Below are 21,913 nucleotides of genomic sequence, written 5' to 3'. Positions count from 1 at the left end.
CACCACACGTTTTGCTTCCTTATCGAAAGTTATTAAAACAGTTTTATGAGTTTTATGTATGTTTATGTATTTATGGATTCATTCACGCCATAATGGTGCACCACAAAAGAGTAATTTCTGCCATCTTTGAAAGTTTTACTTTTTGCTGATTATCTCTATCTTCCTCTTCCTCTTGGTCGAGGAAGTTTTCGCAGGAGCACAACGCTTCAGTGGCATGATGAACATGAGAGATTATCATGCAGACAGTCAACAGCAGAGAAAATGGCGGAAAGGAAGGATAAAGGAGAGAGTGGGACTGAGGTTGTTCGATGAGGCTTCAATGTTGTGAAGCCAATCAGCTCATGTGATGAATCCATACATGCTCTCATTGGTCAATGTCACACCAGGGACCAATCACGTGCCTTGTATCAATACGTCTTCCCACAAGATGCCAATATCAGTGTATTTTTCCAAGGGTCTTTTTTGTAGGAGGTGAGTAGTGGGGGGAAACATGAAGCACTGAAGCCACAAGAAGTGAAGCGCAAAGTAGTGATGTAAACCTGTACCGAGAGAAAACACAGAAACACGGGGAGAACAGGCAAACTCCACACAGGAAGACTGTAGCTTCGATTCAAATTCCCAACCTGTGAAATGTGGGACAGGGGCACTTACCAGTCTTCCACTATGTTTCCATTGATAAAGCCTTTATCTGAGCAGCTTATCCCCACATTGGTCATGGGAGTGCTCGAGCCAATCCCAGCTCCCTTCAGGCAGGAGGCGGGGCACACCCTCAAATGGTTACCAGCCAATCGCAGGGCACGTATAAACCATTCGCACTTACGCTCCCAACTACAGGCGATTTGGAATCCTGAATTAATAGATGTTTTTGGGATGTAGGGGGAATCTGGAGAGCCCGGAGAAAACCCACACAGACACGAGGAGAACATACAAATCCCACACAAGCTGGGGCAGGTTTCAAACCCTGGTTCTCAGATCTTTGAAGCAGACACCCTTACCAGTCGTCCACAATGATGCATTTCCATAAATGTTTAAAATATTAACATGTCATACTGATACTGATAAGAATGATATGAATGGTAATATGGTTTACCTGGCCTGTGTGCTCTGTTTCATCTTTGTTGATAAGATACATCACAAAGAATCTGCAACAAAAACAGACATCACACATGGCATTACAGAAATCCATCATCATCCATCCATCGATCTAGCAGCCACGTTCTTGGATTATGAGAGTGCCTTAGAACTATGAGGCAAATGGCGTAACTCTGGTGGACAATTCAAATTTTAAAGGGGCCACATGGAAAAACTGTAACGGTTTTTGAGGTCCACTCCATGTTAACCTGTTACTAGAAGTTACAGTTGTCAAACTGGTGGCCTACGGGTCAGATCCGCCCCACCGCATCATTTTATGTGACCTGCAAGAATGTGCATCAACTTTGTTTCTTGCTAAAATACTAAAATTCAAAATTGTCTAGATTTTTATAGAGATATTGCAAGCATTGTTTTGTACCAAACTCTCTTTTAAAACAATAACAATAATATCAGAATCAGCTATATTGGCCGTGTATGGAAACAACACACGGGGAATTTGTCTCCGAAAGTTGGAGCCGCTCTAGGATGACATACATGTTGATCACATACATGTTGAATATATATATATATAAAATCATAATAATTGAATCATACTGTAGTTGAACAAATAGTTTTTTACTGGCTTCTGATTTTCAAACTAATTATTAATTTCTTCATATGTAACAAAATGAAGCGATCATACATTCATATGGGTTTGCAGCAATAAGGGCCCCCTGAGTAGAACCAGAACTACAATGCGGCCTTTTAAAAAATTAGGTTGACACCCCTGCTAGGGCATTGTGATAACTGCGATACTTTCTTCATCAAACCCAATACATACAGTATATTGCCTGTCAACAAGGTATCCACTCTTTAGAGTAGGGGTCAGTTGCTCTTTCTGGCTAATTCAAAGGCCCCATAATGGCTGTCAGTCTCTATGGTGCTCCATGATGGCGACTTCTGATGTGTTTTTGTGTTGATATTGTTGTGGTTCAAAGTGACTTTTGTTCATTTCCTGTATTTCAGATTTACAGTGCAATCCAAAATAACACCAAACCTCAAATTTAAAAGTAGAAGTTGTGATTGCCACGCTGCAGCTGTGTGTGCTTGCTTAACCCTAGAGAACCCAAAACATCCAAATCCTCTTTTAAATATGTGACCCCATGGGTTCTCTAGGGTTAAAGGGACACTGACACAAAAAACATAATTTTTAGTATGTTGTGAATAAAAAAAATGGCCAGAATGGACCGATGCGTTTGAAGTGGTGTTTTTTTTGCAGACGTCCACACTGGCGGGTTTGTGTGTTTATACCTGTTTCACCGGTGAGAAATGAGTTTTTTTTCTGCGTGTTAGCCAAAATGCTGGCTCGTTGTATTGCTGGATTTTGCTTGAACACTTGGAACGTTTGATTCACTCTTCACCCTTTCCCAAAAGACCCGGTTTGTCGTGAAAAATGGATTGCACTGGTGCAAAGGACAAGAGCTTTGTGGGTTCTAAATGACAGGTAGGTGTGTATAGAGCTATTAAAAAAATAACAGTTGCGGGATTCTAATTTGTCTCTATTTCTAACATATGTTTCTAACATATGTTACGTGATAACTTAGAATAAATTTCCTTGGTCAAACCAGCAAAATATAACAAAGCACTTGTATTGCGTTTAAGACAAATTTAATCACACACACACGACAAGACAAAACAATAAAATAGAAGTACAAAGACAGGTTAGTAGCGGGTAACACGAGCTAACTAGCAAAATAACGTACAGTCACCAAACTCAAACAAATGTTATTTTTACCGAATGATCCAGGAATGCAGTGTGGTGTCCGTGTAGTTATCCGAAAGCAGCAGTATTAATAAAAAGCTCAGTCTGCGTCCGATGACGTTATCCTTCTCTCAGTACGTAACAAAAGATCTATGTCATATCTGTTGTGTCCGTATACTTGTCCAAAAGCATCAGTATTAATAAAAAAGGTCCGTCCGCATCCGACGACGTAAACCTTCTCTCAGAAGGTCACAAAAGAGCTGCGTCATATCGGTGCTGTCAGTGTACTTGTCCGAAAGCAGCGGCGTTAATAAAAAGCTTTGTCTACATCAGAAGATGTTATCTTTCTCTCAGAATGTAACATAAGATCTGCGTCATTTTGCTGTTAGCCTCGGGCTTGGAGGTGGTTTGGCCGAGTGCGGGGAGGACAAATGAGGTCTCCCCACCACCGGTGTCTGGGCACCCCTGAAATAGTTACTTCGCCCGGCATGGTTATGTGTGTGTGTGTGTGTGTGTGTGTGTGGTGTGTGTGTGTGTGTGTGTGTGTGTGATATAACTACTACCAATACTGATTGGATCAGCAGGATGTGAGTGCGTGTCCTAACATGACACAAGGCAGAAAAATAGTAGTTTCGCTTATCAAAAATTTAATGACTTAATTGCCACAGGGAAAAAACAGTTTGAATGCCTGCTACCTTTGACTTTCATTGATCTGTAGTGTTTTCCCGACGGAAGGAGCTGGAAGACCTGGTGGCCAGGATGTGGAGGGTCCGAAAGAATCCTGCCCCCTCTGGACCTAGTTTGCGTTGCGTGCAAGTCCTCGATAGTGGGTGGCGTGGTCCTGACAATCTGTTCAGCTTTTTTGATTGTCCATTGCAGACTGAGTTTGTCTTTTTTTGTGGTGACCCCAAACCAGACTGTGATGGAGGTGCACAGTACTAATTGGATGACCACTGTGTATAACTGTCTCAGCAGCACTTGTGACAGGCCGTGCTTTCTCAGAAGTTGGAAGAAGTACATCCTTTGCTGGGCTTTTTTGAGGTTGGAGTTGATGTTCGTCCCCCACTTAAGGTCCTCTGAGACTGTAATTCCCAAGAACCTGAAGGTCTTGACGGTTAACACAAGACAGTTGGACAGCGTTTTTCTGACGCCCCTTCTTCGAAAAGAGCTTCTGTCTCAGAAGGGGCGTCAGAAAAATCTGAAAATCTCTCTTGTTCATCTCTCATAGCAGGTGGCACAGCGTGTTTTCAAAGGCGACTGCCCCAGGGTGACATCTGCAAATGACGCTGCAGGCAATATGGCCGCCACTGGGATGCCGAGCGAGACTTCCACAAGTTTGCGCATTAATAACATGCTCTGTTCATTTTTTTGTTTCTGGATAGACATTGAAGTGAATATTGTAGTTTTCTTAACAATATCTATTTTAAAATGTATATTTGGGTGTCAATTCCATTTTAAGTCACCATTTTGTTGTTGTTTTTTTTGGTCAAGTGCGGCTTTGTCCAACCAACATGAATGACATACAAAGCGTCTGAGTAAATTTATGTTTTATATTTACCATAAATTACAGTACTTAGTTTTTTTTTGTTGTTTTACAGAACTAAGAGCTGATGATGAACACAATTGTGGAAAGCAAAATGTTAACTCCTAATTGTGAGGGATGAGAATATCAGTTTGGTGACAAAGTGTAGTTCGTAAGAATGGGTTCAAACCTAAGATTTGTTTGTTTAAATGCTATCAAATTGAAGCAAATTTATTTATATGAGACCTTTTATACATTAAAAATGGAAGACCAAGTGCTTTTCAACTATTAAACTGATGAAAAAAGCTTTAAAAGTATTTGGGATTCAAGAGTTAAGATGTGTGTTCAATTTATGGATTAAAACGACTTGGTGTGAGTGACTGCAATCTGTAGATTACTGGTGCGTTGGTGTGTTAATGTACAGTTGAAGCCAGAAGTTTACATGCGTTGTACAAAAACACTTCATTTTTTGTCTCACTGTCTGAAGTCAAATCAAACTAAACTGGCCATGTTTCAGGTCAATCAGTATTATTTAATTTGTTGAAACCCAGAATAATGAGAGAATTTATTCTATAATATATTTTCATCGAGGTCAAAAGGTTACATACATTTACATAGTATCGAGTTGCATTTCCTTCGAACTGCTTGACTTTGGTCAACTGTTTTGGATAACCTTCCAAAAGCTTCTGATAGTGCCCTGGAATTCTGGCCCATTCCTTCTGACAGAACTGGTGTAACTGCATCAGGTTTGTCAGTTGGCTTCCTTGCACACACATTTTCAGATCTGTCCATACATTATTGATGGGATTCATATCAGGGCTTTATGATGGCAACTTTAAGACATTGTGTTTTGGGCATGTCGGTTTAATTTCATTAGTAGAGGTACCATGAATGCTTTAAACTATTTAATTTAAATATTTCGAGAAGATTTTGTAATTTTTCTTTTTTTGTGTGTCATGTTGTCTCTTTTCTTACCTACAATGCTGCACATTTCTCTAGTGGAGCAAACAGTGATTAGAAGAATGTCTATCAGTGGCTGACTAACTGGGCATGTTTTTTGTTAACTGTCAAAGAACTGATTTTTCACAACATCCATACGTGCTTTGCATTGCACCCTTACAAATTGGACTTCACGCACAATGGTCTTTTCTGCTTTCTTTTATTTTCCCAGTTCCATGTCATATCTCAACGACCAGCAAACACTTCACTCTACTTCGAGCTACAGGCAGCGGCCTTTCCCTCTGACAGAGCCAAGATCGCATTCGTTATTTCTCACCTGATGAGACGCATGGAAGCATTGGCAACCACTGAGTGAAGCCACGACACGGACATGTGTCGGACGTGGGCGTCCTTCGTGAAATCCATGGCACAAGTGTGTGCATTTCCTGAATGCGAAGCGGTGAACTCCTTGATCATGCTGCGGCAAGGCAAGTGCCGGGTTTCCGACTACGCCATTGACTTACGCATTCTTGCAGCCGGAAGCCAGTGGAACAACAGGGCACTCCTAGATGCATTCTTTCAAGGGCTGTCCCCCGCGGTAAAGGACCGGCTGATCCAGCTGGACTTGCCAACAGACCTGGATGCGCACATCACTCTCACTTTAAAGATAGACAAGAGACTCATGGATAGGGAGCAAGACAACGCCTGGCAGAAGAACACGCCTGCACGTATCTGGGTCAAGTTTGTGCATACTGTCATGGGTGTGTCTCTTCCGGATGCAGCACACACCTGCTCCGATGAGCAGATGCGTTCACCTGCATATCTTTTGTGATTACTGTCCATGTATATATTGCCACACGTGCGATCTGGTCCTTGCCAGATCGTTGCACTTCATGTCACATTCCCGCAACTCCATGTTCTTGCCTTTGATGCTCTGCGTCCTAAACCCTGCCTCGTTGATGACCCTGCCTCTTTGCCTACTGATTCTGACACTGCTGCTTGTTTGGACTGCCTGCCTGTGTTTCGACCTTGGACTGAATGAAGACGCTTCCCAAACTGTACCTTGTCTTGCGCAATAAAATAATCGGAAATATTTATGTCAGTGTCCCCTCTTATACAATACCTTAGTTCCACTGTTTTGGTCTTAAATTCCCAATTTGTCCTGTTTTCCTTGCGACAAGCTGGATAGACGACAACTTGTTTGCTTGCGCAATGAGATCCCAAGTAGTATCGTGAGTTCCAAGAGGCTGTTTACTGTATGCGCATATCTTGAATGTCAAAAAAGCTGTCAGTGAAGCAACTTATCTGCCAACGCACATGCACATAATTGGCTCATTAGAATTGTTCTGCAGGAAACAGTCAGTGGTTTCCATTTTCCATTGCAAGTAACAATGAGTGAAATTAATTCAATTCAGTCTTTACATTCAGTGCCGTTTTCCCAGAAAGCTTTTGAGGAAAAGGACAACATAATTTTAAGTGGTCGGCCTACTCCTGAAGTAGTCATAATGAAAACGGGGAAGAATTCCATCAGTCACTTTTAAGCCAGCACGTACGAGAAACATAAATGGCTAGCTGGCTGTCCACAGCTTAGCAAACTGTTCTGTTGGCCTTGTCCTGTGTGTTCCTCGGAACACACAGTCTGGATTACGAAAGGTTATAATGATTTAAAAAACCTTCACACTGGTATGAGAAAGCACAAGCGTATATCTCTGCACGTACTTTGTGTGGTAAAACTGCAGACATTTGAAACACATGTATCGAGCATAAATTGAATGAGGGACTGGGACTTACCACAGAGCACCACAGCGCGCAGGTCAAAAATAACCGGGACATGTTTGAAGAGGCTGGTGGATATCGTTTTCTACCTTAGGACACGGGAGCAGGCATTTCGAGGGCACGCTGAAGAGTAAGGTGTGGTCACTCCATTGAACTTGCCCATTTACCCACGAAATATGATGAGAGGCTTGGCCATCATTTGGAGTCATGTATTGTGTTTTCTGGCATGGCATGCCACATTCAGAATTATCTGATTCAAGCTGTGGTTAGTGTAGTGCTGAATGAGATAAAATCCAAAATCAAAAATACAAGCTTTGTAGCTATACTCCTTGATGAGTGGAACGGAGATTTGTGGGCTTTTTTTTATGTCAGCACTTACAGAACAGCCGGCGGTCATCACAGAGCATGTTTTTGCCGCTGTGGATGAAATGCAATTCGCTGACAAGCTTGACGGTCAGACAAATGATGGAACCGCACTAATGTCGAGGCAGCTGACTGGCTTGCAGTCCAAGGTGAAGGATTTATACCAGTCTTGTTGTTTCGTGCATTGCATTGGCCACATTTTTAACTTGGTGCTGACACAAGTGTGCAGCACTATCAAAGACTGCAAAGTTTTCTTTTCCACTTCAAATGGCCAGTCGTAACTTTTTTGCTACTTCTACAAAGCGTACCAAGGATCTCAATGGCATTGTGAAGAGGCGATTCCTCCAAGGTCCTCTAACGAGGTGGAACTACACATTTAGGTTAGTAAACACAACAAAAGATAACCACAAAGCACTATGGAACTGAATGGTTTGGACATGTTCAGAGGCGAGAGAGTGAGTATATTGGTAGAAGGATGCTGAGGATGGAGCTCCCAGGCAAAAGAGCGAGAGGAAGACCAAAGAGAAGGTTTATGGATGTGGTGAGGGAAGACATGAGGGCAGTTGGGGTTAGAGAGGAAGATGCAGGAGATAGGCTAAGATGGCAAAAGATGACACGCTGTGGCGACCCCTAACGGAACAAGCCGAAAAGAAAAGTAGAAGACTATGGAACTGAATAATAACATTAGGAACAACCTCTTGGATTGGGACGAGAGGTCCATTCTTTCAGCAGGCTGCTTTCTGCAATATTTAGGGGACCCCAAAGTCGTATTTCAGCCACATCTTTTTTCCATGTTTTTTCACACACTGACGTGCTGTTCACCATCGTGCAAACCAAAGGCTTTGACGTTGGCTACTGCATGAGTCAAATCGAGAGAAATCCAGAACAGTTGCAAAAAAGGAATTTCAACATATTTTTGCTCTGGTCCAACAACTAGGTGGCAAAGAGGTGCCGAGATGAAGATGACATGAAAAAGGAATATAAAGAACTATTTCAAATGGCTGGAGTCATTTGATTCCCAAATGCAACAATGTCTTTCACCTATGGAGAAGATGGCATTTCTGGGTTCCATTTGTATGAGCAAGCTTCTCCAGAGAGCACATTTGACTCTCTCGGGTACACATATGAACACTTTTTTGATGATGTGCTTTTGGGCAGTGAGCTGAAAGTGTTGCGTCTCCTGATCTGAAAAAACCAAAATGTCTCAGAATTTACCCCTATCATGTGTTCAAATCACATGTGCGATGGTATGCCGCAGCTCTACAAACTGTGAACTGTTCTGCCATCCAACACTGCGTCAGTGAAAAGAACATTCTCTGAACTAAAACGGATCAAAACCTATCAGCGCAATGCCGTGGGACAGCAGAGATTGTCTGACTTTGGAATGATGACTATTGAACAGAGGATGCTTCAGAAGATCAAGTCAGAAAGCTTCTATGACAAAGTCATCGTGGAATTTACCAAGAAGGGTGAAATTCATAAGGTAAGACATTGATTTATTATTGAGTGTGTTTGTCCTGTAACTGCCCTTCTCTGTGAGGATGTGATTGTGTCATTTCACTGACCATAGAGCTGGTTACATTATAGTGTGTGTGCATCAACAGGACTCCCTGTGGGACTCAGTCAAAGGCTTTCTCCAAGTCCAAAAAAACATATCTACACTTTTTGGGCAACTTCCATGCATCCTTGAAGACCCTGCCAAGAGTGCAGAGCTGGTCCAATGTTCCAGTGGCAGGATGAAAACCACACTGCTCCTCCCTAATCTGAGTTTCAACTTCTCAAAGGATAATCCTCTCCAGCACCCCTGTGAACAGACGTTACCATGGAAGCTGTCATCTACTATCCTACAGTATGCTTGTGCTCTCTCCCCCTCCCCTCTCTCTTTCAACACCTGTTCTCCATCAAGCATTACCACCGCTATTTAAGCCTCCCTCTTTCCCAAATCCAATGGCAAAGTATTGTAGCATTGCCTAGTGGTACTACTACCCACCAGACCCAAGTAAGGTCAACTCTTGTTCTTAGGTGAGGTGGGTGGTCCAGTAAGGAGACATGGGTATTATGTCTCTGGTTTTTGTAGATGATGGTGTTCTGATTGCTGCATCAAACCATGATCTTCAACTCTCATTAGAGCAGTTCACAGCTGAGGGTGTAATGGGCGGGATGAAAATAAGCACCTCCAAATATGAAACCATGATCCTCAGTCAGAAAAGGGTGTAATGCCCTCTCCAGATTGAGGGAGAGTTCCTGCCATAAGTGGACGACTTCAAGTATCTTATTCACGAGTAATGAAATTCGATCGGGAGATTGACAGGCGAACTGGTGTAGTTCTGTAGTGATGGGGACTCTGTATCAGTCTGTTGAGGTGAAGAAGGAGGAGCTGTGCCACAAGGCAAAGTTTTCAATTTATCGGTCGATCTACGATAAATTGAAAACTTTGCCTTGGGTCGTGACTGAAAGAACAAGATTGTGGATATAGGTGGTCAAAATGAGTTTCGTCCACAGGATGTCTATGTTTTCCCTGAGTGATAGGGTAAAATGCTCCGTCATTTGAAAGGGCCTTAGAGTCGAGCTTCTGCTCCACTACATCGAAAGGAGCCAGATAAAGGGTCTCGGGCATCTGCTTATGATGCCTTCCAGGCGCCTGCCGGGTGAGGTTTTCCAGGCATGTCCAATCAGAATGGAGGAGATGGACGAAGAGGCTGGGAAGAGGGCAGTTTTTGCTTCCCTGCTTAAGATGCTGCCCCTTCAACTCCACCTTGGATAAGCAGAAGTAACTGGATTCATGGCTGGATAATTTGGACTGTAGACATGGAGAATTAAATTTGCAGTATATGGGTGATTTTCATTTAATCTGATCAATAACGACAGTAAGACTTGGCTCACTCAATCTTCTTTGGCAAATCATTAAATATTTAGATTAGATTTGAATAATTGACAGCTGTTATTCATCAAAAGGTCATGGGAAAAAATAAATACAGAGTCCTCAGGTTACGATTGAGTTCCATTCCTATACTGGTAATGCAATTTGAATTCAGTTGTAAGTCGGACATCACCATTAAAGTCTGAATTTTCGGCAAAAGACTGTATAAAAAAAATAAATAAATTGAAATAAACGAATAAGATGCTAAACTTAGTGTTATGTTATTGAATAACGTAGACATGAGTCCAATTTTACTTTTTAAGGTGGGTGATATTTATTCCGTTTTTCAATCGACAACCTGTCTGCTGCTAGCACGCTTCCTTAGCATCCTCCCTCGTCGAGCCTTGCTGATGCCATCCCGCATTGACTCTGTTGTCTTTCTACTTTACACAATCACACCACATCTCCCCTTTCTAGAATCATTGGGGGGGGACTGCCAATGATTCAACACACCTTGAGGGTTATTCTGCCTCGTGGCTATAAGGTCTGCTCCTGTCTATACCGACCCCAGACAATCAAGCACAGGCACAATATTTTAGCCTTAGCTTGAACAATTCACCTCAACAAATCAATAACTCGACCAAGAATCCTGCAGCTAACATTTGCAATGCAAAAACGTAGCACACATCACATCACATTCCAACTTTTTTTTTTTTGGAGTTCCTGCATTGTCTCTTTCTCTAAACAACATCAGAAATCCAACCTAGCTGGAATCCTTACAGCTCTCCCAGACCTGGTTCTGAGAGTAGGAGTAGATGGTGGGTCTGGAAGGTTCTGCAGTGGCAGTTCCTCTGTCAGTTGATCTGAACCGCCCCTCTGGGAAGGCTCACTGGGAACGGGGCAACTTTGCTCCGGTGAGGCTCTCATGGGCGTGAGATTATTACGGTTCTGTCTCTTGGTTCCTTGGGATTCATCCACTATATACGAATGTGGGGTGACGTGACTACTGATGATGGACCCTACTGTTCCTTGATCCTTGACCCACACCTCCTGACCTGGTTCCAGTGCCTCGAGGTTCCATACACGATGCTGCAGGTTATAGCGTTGCACATCTTTCACCCTCTTCTTACTTTCCTTCAACCGAACAGCTTCACGATCTGGAATAGCTAAATTTAGCAAGGCTGGAAGGATTGGCACTGTCGTCCAAAGCATCCTTGCCATGTTATTCCTATAAGCAAGTAAGGCCAGATAGGGTTCGCCTGCTTTCTTCAAGAGACCTCTGTCCCTTCAGCAAGACACCATTCTGCACTGTGAGGAACGCCTGGTCTCCCCAATGCAGCTTAAGTCATGGCTCTTGGAGCTTGATGACAGGCCAGCCTTCCGCACACTGCTGCATCACACGTGCACACTCACTGTCCCTCCTCAGCTGCTCCCTCAGCTCTTCCAGGTCGTCAACGCTTGCAGGCAGGTTCTCCATCATCATGTCCACATAGATATTAGTATCTTCAAAGAGCTGCTTGTCTGCAGGCATCTCATTCCTCTGAACAGGAGCTCGTGACAGTGTGTCAGCTGTCCACAGCCACTTCCCTGGCACGGGAGTGATGGAGTAAGAATAGCACATAAGTCGCATCCTGAAGCGTTGGATCCAAGTAGGTAGAGCATCCAATGACTGCAATTCCAGGAGACTCAGGAGTGGCTTACGATCTGTCCTAATCTGGAAATGTTTCCCTATGAGGAAATTGCAGAACCTTTCTCAAGCCCATGTCAGCCCCAGAGCTTCCTTCTCCACTTGCGCGTATCTCTGCTCTGTAGGTGTGAGAACCCGAGACATGTAGGCTACTGGCCTCCACCCCCATCCCATTTTTGGAGCAGTAGTCCTCCAAGTCCGTACGACAACGTGTCTGCTGAGACCTTGCACTCTTTTGTGATCATACGTGGCCAGCACCGGTGTAGACGTCAGTGCCTCCTTTTAAGTCTAGAAAGGTGCACACCTGGTCGATGCTCCACACTCAGCAGTTCTTTTTTGACAGGAGGTCCCACAGAAGCTCGTCCCTCTCAGCCAGTCACGGAACGAACCTCCCAAGCTGGTTGAGCATTCTGAGAAAACTCCTCAGCTCTGTTACAGTCGTTGGCTTCTTCATTTCCAAGATGGCTTCAGTCTTGCATGGATCAGGAATTATGTCGCTGGTGGAGACAACATGGCCCAGAAAGGTCACCTCCGTCTTCAACAGGTCACACTTGTCAACTGTTTAGAGTGATGCCCGCCTGCTGAATCTTCTCCAGTGTTGCATGTAGCTGGGCATCACATCCCTGCTAAAAAAATTTCTATAGAAATTCTATAGAAATCTATAGAATTGTATAGAATTCGTACAGAACAACTTGTTAGGCATTGACTTTATGCGCATCGGTCGGTCCAAATGTGTCACTTCAAAGCTGTGAGATCTCCTTAAGCTCCTCATATTTAAGTGCTGCAGTCACCATATCTGAGAATGTGCTGATTATCCCGTTTAAGTTTTTGCTTCATTATGTACTTGAAGTCAGCATATTGACTGTTGATGGCCTCCATAGACTGTGGGTGGTGAAGAATGGCCTCATACCTCTTTGCCAGTGTAGCAATGTGTGCTGATCTATAGTCAAAATGATGTCTGAGCTCAATGCCTCAATGTCAATGCAGACCACTCCTTTGACTAATCCTCTGGAAACCGAGCATCCATGTGGTCACAGAGCTTACTAATAAAAAATGTAATCATCAGTATTTCTGTCATCAGCTGACGAGGTCCCCATTGCCTCTTTGACACGCTCACTCCATTGCACATCCTTCTTCTTCAAGTATTGAGAACGTAACTTCTCAATCTTTGCTCTAGCAAAGCAGTGTCCTTCAGTCACGTTGCATCTGTGTAAAGTGAGGAAGAGTTGGGGTAGCTCACCAAACATATCTCAAAGAGTAGTGACAGTAACCTTGAATTTTGGATCACTCAGCTTTTTGTAGCAGAACTTTGCCAGTGGATCTATGTTATCAGTGAATTCTCTTTTGCAGTATTCTTCAAGCACATTGTAGTTATACAGAACAGCATTCACAGCTTGGTGTCGCGATAGCCATAGCACTAGATTCAGAGGCCTGAATGACAGTGTATCTTCATCAAGAATCTATGCTAAGGCCTCCAATTTGCCCTTCCTCACAGTGAACCGAGAGAAAGTGGAATATACAGTTCTAAGAAGAGTTTCCACATCTCTCATCAAAGGCACATCTTTTCAGGCATCTTCAATGTCCAAGTCTCCTCTATGGGCCACACAAGGTTGTTCAGTTAGGTGTGGTATGTGGCGCTTCAACAAAGCTGCAACTCCATTGTGTTTTCCTAGCATTACTGAGGCACCATCAGAGGTCAGTATTACCATTCTCTGCATGTCCAGTTCATGTTTGGAGTAAAACTGAGTTATTGCCTGCACAATATCATGAGCAGTGCATGCTGTCAGGTGTATGATGCCACCAAACAAAGTTTTATAGCTGACATCTTTTTCCTCCCTAAATTTGATATATATGACTAGCATTTTATGTATTGTTATGTCTGTGCTCTCATCTACTATCAGGGTGTGGCACGGTACATTTTTAACCTTATACATAGTCTCATTCTGCAATATCTCATTGATGGAACTCACAAATTCAAAAGCATAGTTTTTGCCTTGCCAGCTTTCTGGTATACTCACATAGTTTGCCATGTGATCATGGATTTGTTGAACTGAACAGCGTTGAGGCATTCATTTTAATGGCAAGTAAAATATTGTCAATGAGAACTTTAAATTGCTCAGGGTCAGATTTTTTTTTGTGTGACAGCTGGTTCTTTTTCTCCCTTTGTTTGCACTCTCCTGCAATAATGTACCTATCGCTTTTCCCATCTTGAGTCTCTGTATAATTCCAACAGCATTCGAATGACTTTTCTGCTGGATGTGTTGCTTGAAGCAGTCCAGCTTCCATTTTGCCCATTTTTTTTTCCATCAGTAAACTCATTCACAACATTAGCGTCACTGCATGTTTTGCAGAGCAGACCCCTCTCAATTGAAAAAGAAAAGATCTCACCCAGTTTCACCGCTTGTTTGTCTATTTGCCCATACTCCAACAGCCATTCCATCTAAAAGGAACCGCAGTTCTTTTTTTATACTTTGGTTTGGGGAGTTGATGTATCACATTCACTGGCCGCTCGTTTCGCCATGATATGAGGTTGTTAGCATTAGTGTTACCGCCGCTTATGTTATGGAGTGTTTAAGAGCCAAGCACATGCGCACGTACTGTCAATGAGATGACTGGCTGCGTAGTGTAATTCCATCATAGCGTGTGCCTTAGTGAACACCTGTCACTCACTGAATTACATAGCAAAATGACAGAAAAAAAATCTAATTAATTTGCAGTGCGTTCACTGCGCTAAATAGGTTTTCTTGTGCACTGAGACTGTGCAATGAGTGCGCAATTGCCCCTGTGCGCACCTTAGAGGGAACAGTGGTGCAGGTGGACCTCCTCACTTTGCAGAGCCATTCATATGAGTTTATCCAAAGTTAGATCTACATCCAACTGCATGCGTTCAGACAACTCCTTGTCTAGCATGCCTATCACAATTCTGACTCTGATCAGTTCCTGGTGCAACACACTGTAGTTACAATGCTCTGCCAGGGCATAAAGTGAAGTGATGAACGAATCCATGTTTCTCCCTCTCTCTGATAGCGCATGTTGAACTTGGCGCAGTCATAGATCACATTTTCCGTCACAACACAAAAAGTCTGGAATCCCCCTCTCACTTCTTTGTATGTGTCTTTGGTGGTCCAACAGGTTTAATCCAAGCAGAATGTCATCTGCCTCCTCTCACATGCAATAAATCAACATATTAGTTTGGTTCCCCTCAGAGCTCATTTGTAGGTTACTTGCCTAGCGAAAACTTTGAAATTGCCGGATCCATTTCTCCCATTCCTGGGGCTTTGAAAACTCAAAGGGCTCCGGTGGCTCGATGTTGAAGGTAGCGCTCGGTCTGGCGGAAATTAGTGTTGTAGCTCCACCGGTGTCGTTACTTCCATTTAGACTCATTCTTTCTTCACCACCGTGCAAAACAAAACTCTGTTAGGTCCATTAACTACAAGACTTCTGACACCATGTCGTGTTATTGAATAACGTAGACGTGAGTCCAACTGTGTATCAAATAAAAAACAATCTTTTTAATGTGGGTGATATTTATTCCGCTTTTCAACTGCCAACCCATCTGCTGCTAGCACACTTCCTTAGTGTCCTCTCTCGTCGCGCCTGCTGACGTCATCCACCATTGACTGTAGTCTTTCTACTTTACATAATCATACCATACTTACCATTACTCCTGAGAGATGGATGGAGAAGAAGTAGGGGAGGCTGTGCTTAGGTATTGCGAAGGAATCTTGTCCTCAGTCCATATCATATGGAGACTCTCCATCTCGATAAGTATCAAAGACCATTGTTTTGTGATCACTGTATCCGACATGGGAACCGAACCCTTCACATGCAGTAAAATACGGGCTTTGTCCTTAATAATTGTCACCAAGGTCGACCGACTGAAGCCTAGCTCTTTACCGTCGGTGTCTTTTCTTTCTCCGATCTTTTTATGATCTTGATCTTTGTTTCCATGGAAATGGATTTTCTTTTGGCTGCAGAAGCGTTGCTAAAAGACACAGGTTTCTTTTTTTTGGGCCATAATCTCAATAAAAGAGTACAAAAATTGCCAAGATACTCCCGGCGGACAAACACGGACAAGCATTATGCACATTAGCTAGACAAAATGGTGGATGGGCGACGGGCATTGTAAAGTCAAAGGATTTTAGGCCGAGACCGTTTTAACCTGAGTGCTCCTTGTATTCTAAAATATGCTAAAACAATGCTTTACAAACTTTTCAATGCCAAAGTGTTTTTATTGTTAGATGTCCCAAATGAAGGTTCACAAACTGCAACATGTTTTCTGAAGATACTAATTTTGCTTTCGGCTCTGGAGGATTCTTCTCCCATTGCTTTATTTTGCCTTTCCCATGAAAACTAACACAAATGCGTCTTAGTGTCTGAAGAGGTAAGAAACAAAATGGGTTGTGTTATTTCTGAGATATGCATATGACTATATATAACTTTTGCCCATCTTAACTGTTATAGGGACTGTATAAAGACAAATGTAATGGGTTTAAAAGAGATCATTTACACGTTTCTATGTAACTGTGTGACTCACATGATTTTTATGACGCTTTTTGTCATTGCTGCGATGCATATTTTTCTTTCCCATCCCATTCAAGAAAGACATGTGGTCTAATGGTCTACCACCAGCTGCTCTGTCAACGATTGCCTTCACTATATTGTTGTTTTTGTTTTTCCATTCTGTTTTTTATTATTGTTTTCAATGATCAATAACATTCTGAAAATAATACAAAGAACGGCAATTTCAGCAGAGGAAATATTTACTCATACACATAAAACCAAGGTAGCATAAATATTGCTGAATTAGTATTTCTTTTCATATTTTCTCAAATCACATGAAAATGACTTACCTATATATTGCCTTAATTTTCTGAACATTAGGTGTCTGCGTTTTATATCATTTTCAAAATATGTCTTTCTCACAAATAATTCAAAAATCTTAGATATAGTTGGTCAGTTAGTTCACGCTTTCAGTGCCATGAGACACACATAGGCCGGAGTTGTTTCTGCCATCTGTACGTTTTTACAATTGGAGGTGATTGGCCCACTGCCCAGCACCCGGTATTCCGAGGTGGTATCCATTCCCGGTACTAAACAGGACTGACCCTGCTTAGCTTCAGAGATCAGTTGAGATCAGGCATTCCCACTGTACCCCCTGGGGGTATTTTGGATGTACTTACAGGTAATTGGACAAGTTGTGCTCCTGGAGAGTGTGTGTTTCAAAGCCATGAGGCACGGTATCAAAGTAGTCATTGCCTATTCCACAGATAAAACATTTTGTCTGAAAAAGAAGAAAAACACTTATTCACTGCTGCAGTTGAGTATGTTTTGTTTGTCTTTGCTGTTTACCTCCATGTCTTCTTTCACTTGTTCTTGTTGATCCCGCAGTTCTCCAAAAGCGTCAATGATTAAACCTAGGATTTTCCAGATAACAGTGAAATTTCAACACGAGTTTGAGTCAGTGGACCTTTCATTTGGTTTTTTTTTTGCACTAAAGATAATGTGTTTGCAGCCCTTCAAATAGTTAACAGGATTTTGCTTTGTATATGCTATGCATTGTCTACTGTATATCTGAAATGCTCCCCCACTCCCCCGAAAATGCAGAGGAACAGGTTTGTGCTTTTGTGCCTTTCAGCCTGGATGTGTGTAGCTCCAATATCAGGCAAGTTAAACAAATCTCAAAAGACTCTTCACTGCCTGGTGCTTCGGCTGTCTTGGGAATGCTCTTTTTATTCTGTCACAAATTTTTGTCAGTCTCTCCTACAGTGAAGAAAATAAGTATTTGAACACCCTGCTATATTGCAAGTTCTCCCACTTAAAAATCATGGAGGGGTCTGAAATTTTCTTTGTAGGTGCATCTCCACGCTAAGAGAGATAATCTAAAAAGAAAATTCCAGAAATCACAATGTATGATTTTTGTCACAATTTATTTGTGATACAGCTGCAAATAAGTATTTGAACACCTGTCTATCAGCTAGAATTCTGACCCTCAAAGACCTGTTAGTCCGCCTTTAAAAGTATCTCCACTCCATGCATTATCCTTAATCAGATGCACTTGTGTGAGGTCGTTAGGTGCATAAAGACACCTGTCCACCCCATACAATCAGTAAGACTCAAACTTGTAATATGACCTAGACCAAAGAACTGTGCATAGACACCAGAGGCAAAATTGTTCAACTCCACACGGCTTGAAAGGGCTACGGAGAAATTGCCAAGCAGCTTTGTGAAAAAAGGTCCACTGTTGGAGCAATCACTAGAAAATGGAAGAGCTAAATGTGATGTTCAATCTCAATCGGAGTGGAGCCCCATGAAAGATATCACCTCGTGGGGTCTCAATGATCCTTAGATAGGTGAAGAATCACCACAGGACTACATGAAAGGACTTGGTCAATGACCTGAAAGAGCTGGGACCATCATTTCCAAGTTGACTGTTGGTAATACATGAAGACATCATGGTTTGAAATCATGCATGGCACGGAAGGTTCCCCTGCTTAAACCAGCACGTCAAGGCCCCTCTTAAGTTTGCCAATGACCATTTGGATGATACAGAGGAGTCATGGGAGAAGGTTTTGAGGTCAAATGAGACCAAAATGGAACTTTGTGGTCATAATTCCACTCACCGTATTTGGAGGAAGATGTGATGAGTTCCGTCCTAAGAACACCATCCCCACTGTGAAGCATGGGGGTGGTAGCATCATGCTTTGGGGGTGTTTTTCTGCACATGGGACAGGACGACTGCACTGTATTAAGGAGAGGATGACCGCATGACTACATGAAAAGACTTGGTCAATGACCTGAAAGAGCTGGGACCATCATTTCCAAGTTGACTGTTGGTAATACACTAAGCCGTCATGGTTTGAAATCATGCATGGCACGGATGGTTCCCCTACTTAAACCACCACGTCAAGGCCCGTCTTAAGTTTGCCAATGACCATTTGGATGATACAGAGGAGTCATGGGAGAAGGTTTTGAGGTCAAATGAGACCAAAATGGAACTTTGTGGTCATAATTGCTACTCACCGTGTTTGGAGGAAGATGTATGATGAGTTCCATCCTAATAACACCATCCCGACTGTGAAGCATGGGTGTGGTAGCATCATGCTTTGGGTTTTTTTTTCTGCATATGGGACAGGACGACTGCACTGTATTAAGGAGAGGATGACCGCGGCCATGGATTATGGGATTTTGGGGAACAACCTCCTCTCAGCCAGAGCATTGAAGATGGGTCATGGCTTGGTCTTTCAACATGACAATGACCCGAAGCACACAGTCAGGAAAACAAGGAGTGGCTCCGTAAGAAGTACATCAAGGTTCTGGCATGGCGTATCCAGTCTCCAGCGCTAAACCCAATAGAACATCTTTGGAGGCAGCTGAAACGTTGTGTTTCTCAGCGACAGCCGAGAAAACTGCCTGATCTAGAGAAGATCTGTGCGGAGGAGTGGGCCAAATTCCCTCCTGCAGTGTGTGCAAACCTGGTGAACAACTACAGGAAACGTTTGACCTCTGTAATTGCAAAAAAAGGGCTACTGTATCAAATATTAACATTGGTTTTCTCAGGTGTTCAAATACTTATTTGCAGCTGTATCACACAAATAAATCATTAAAAAAATCATACATTGTTATTTCTGGATTTTTCTTTTTAGATTATCTCTCTCACACCGGACATGCACCTAGGATGAAAATTTCAGTCCCCTCCATGGTTTCTAAGTGGGAGAACTTGCAATAAAGCAGGGTTTTCAAATAGTTATTTTCTTCGCTTTATCTGTGTTGTACTGTATTTGGGGGGTCAAATTCATTTTAAACACCCTTGGGAGCTGGGAAAAGATGTGTGCTTTGAGTGATGCTGTTCAAGTGATGAATACATTGGTAAAGGCAAATGGTCATTAATGCGTCCTGAAAAATACATTTATAGGTTAAGGAATAACCTCATTGACATGTTGTACTTGTGCAAAAGTGTTTGCAATTAGGTTGCATGGTTCACCTTGGATGATGGCCAGAAGGATGACAATGACAAAGAAAAAGAAGGTGATGTCAAATATGATGCGATACATCTCATATTCGTCGCCTGCTGGGTCCTCAATCTGGTCACCGATGCCTCCCCCTGCTCGTACACCTACATACATGTGGAACATGTAACACTGGTAGAAAAAAAGGACAAGGGGAAGGGTGGGAGAATGTGAATGTAACTTGCTGGACTTAAAATGTGGATCTTTATTAAATTTAAAAAATGCAATGATTTATACAGATTATTAAAGTAGTTTTTCATTATAGGATTATTTTAACCATGATGTGATGATAATTTTCTGGAGTTAAACTCAGTGACTAAAACCCCAGTTCCAGTTGAGAAAAACCAGACCCAAAGTACAATGCCGCCAACACCATGCTTCACTGTATAGTGTTCTTCTGGTATTGAGTGGTGATGTGCTTGTCCCAAATATAGCTTTTGTTGTTATGCCCAAAAGGTATTCCCTGTCTTGTTTTGTCTTGCAAGCTCAAAGTTGAGATTTGAGTACTGTATGGTGGGACTGGCCTCAGTTCAACTCATTTCACAAAAGCATTGCTTGGGCATATAGTGACCAATTCTTCAAAAAAGAATTCAAGCTGTTTCGTGTCACTCAGTTTGAGATTACTTGCAAAATAAAACAAGCATAAAAAAAGATCATCTTGTGTATTTAAAACCGACATATATTTGACTTTAAAACCGCCGTCTCATTGCTCACGCTAATTTTTGCGAATCTGAAGCAGTGGATTGAAAATAAACAGTGCGACAATGTACACTGACAATAAATCCTGTTAAAGAAATCATTCACATGTTCTCATTTTGTACATGTAGTTGGTTACACATCAACACCGAGCTTGTACCTTTGAACTCAATGTCCTGAAAACAGTCGTGAATCAGACAGATTTAATCAATCAAACAGTTTCACACACAGACAAATACACACACACACACGCACATGCAGACACACATCATGTGATTTATGTGAATAAAAACAAACGAAAAAAAAAGCCTGACAGACTGGGGAGGGAACTTGTATCTTGTTCTTTCAACCATGACCCTCACCCCATGACCTTAGATTAGAGTGGGATAGCCGACGGGTTAATTGAGACCTTTGCCTTCCTGCTCAGCTCTTTCTTCACCATGACAGACAGATTCAGAACCCGCATCACTGTAGATGCTGCACCAATCTGCCTATTGTTCTCCCGGTCAAGTTGTTATAAACAAGACCCCAAGATCTCATCCCTGACTCAGAGAGCGCACTCCACCTCTTTTTCAACTGAGGACTGTAGGCACAGATTTGGAGATGCCGATAGTAATCCCAATCCCTTCTGACTCGCCTGAGAACACCTCCAGTAAAAGTTGAAGATCTAGGTTTATGACCGGCAAAAAGCAGACATGAAATAGTGAGGCCATCAAACCCTTCAACACCTCAGCTGTGCCTAGAATTCTGTTCATAGATTATGAACAGAATCGGTGACAAAGGGCAACTTTGGTGGACAAGTACTCTCACAGGAAATGCATCTGACATAATGCCAACAATGCAGAAAGAACTTTGATACCCATCGTAGAGGGGCTGAAAACCCCATTTGACGATGTCTGGTACCCCATACACCAAGGACAGCCTTGTGACTGCCCTTGATGTACATGGTCGAACGCATTGTCCAAGTCCACGAAGTACATGTAGACTGGTTGGACAAACTCCCATGTTTCCATAACTACCTCCCAATCTGCAACGTTCCCTTCCTCTGAGAAATTTTAGAAAAGCAGCTGCTGCCCATTCCTGTTTCAGAATCCACCAAAGCATAACGCCTGGCCTAATCACCATCAACATTTTGGGAAATGTGTTGGTGTAGTCCATTACAAAAATATTTTTTCTTGACAACATTTTCAAGCAAAAGCTCTCCAGCTAGTTTACGGGCAGAACCAGA

The 21,913-nt window shown here is 42.5% G+C and overlaps 1 protein-coding gene across 1 annotated transcript in view; it reads right to left on the bottom strand.

The window, feature by feature from the left end:
* The window catches only part of ryr2a (ryanodine receptor 2a (cardiac)), a 407,989-nt gene that overhangs the window by 9,450 nt on the left and 376,626 nt on the right, over positions 1-21,913 (bottom strand). The window contains 4 exon segments of the mRNA XM_061810997.1: positions 1,091-1,142; positions 17,164-17,264; positions 17,333-17,397; positions 19,965-20,121. Coding sequence (XP_061666981.1) covers positions 1,091-1,142; positions 17,164-17,264; positions 17,333-17,397; positions 19,965-20,121 — 375 coding nt within the window.

The sequence above is a fragment of the Syngnathoides biaculeatus genome, chromosome 22 (genome assembly GCF_019802595.1).
Source record: "Syngnathoides biaculeatus isolate LvHL_M chromosome 22, ASM1980259v1, whole genome shotgun sequence".
NCBI lineage: Eukaryota > Metazoa > Chordata > Actinopteri > Syngnathiformes > Syngnathidae > Syngnathoides > Syngnathoides biaculeatus.
Note: the sequence above shows the minus strand (reverse complement) of the source record. Positions and strands in the feature narration are given on the sequence as shown.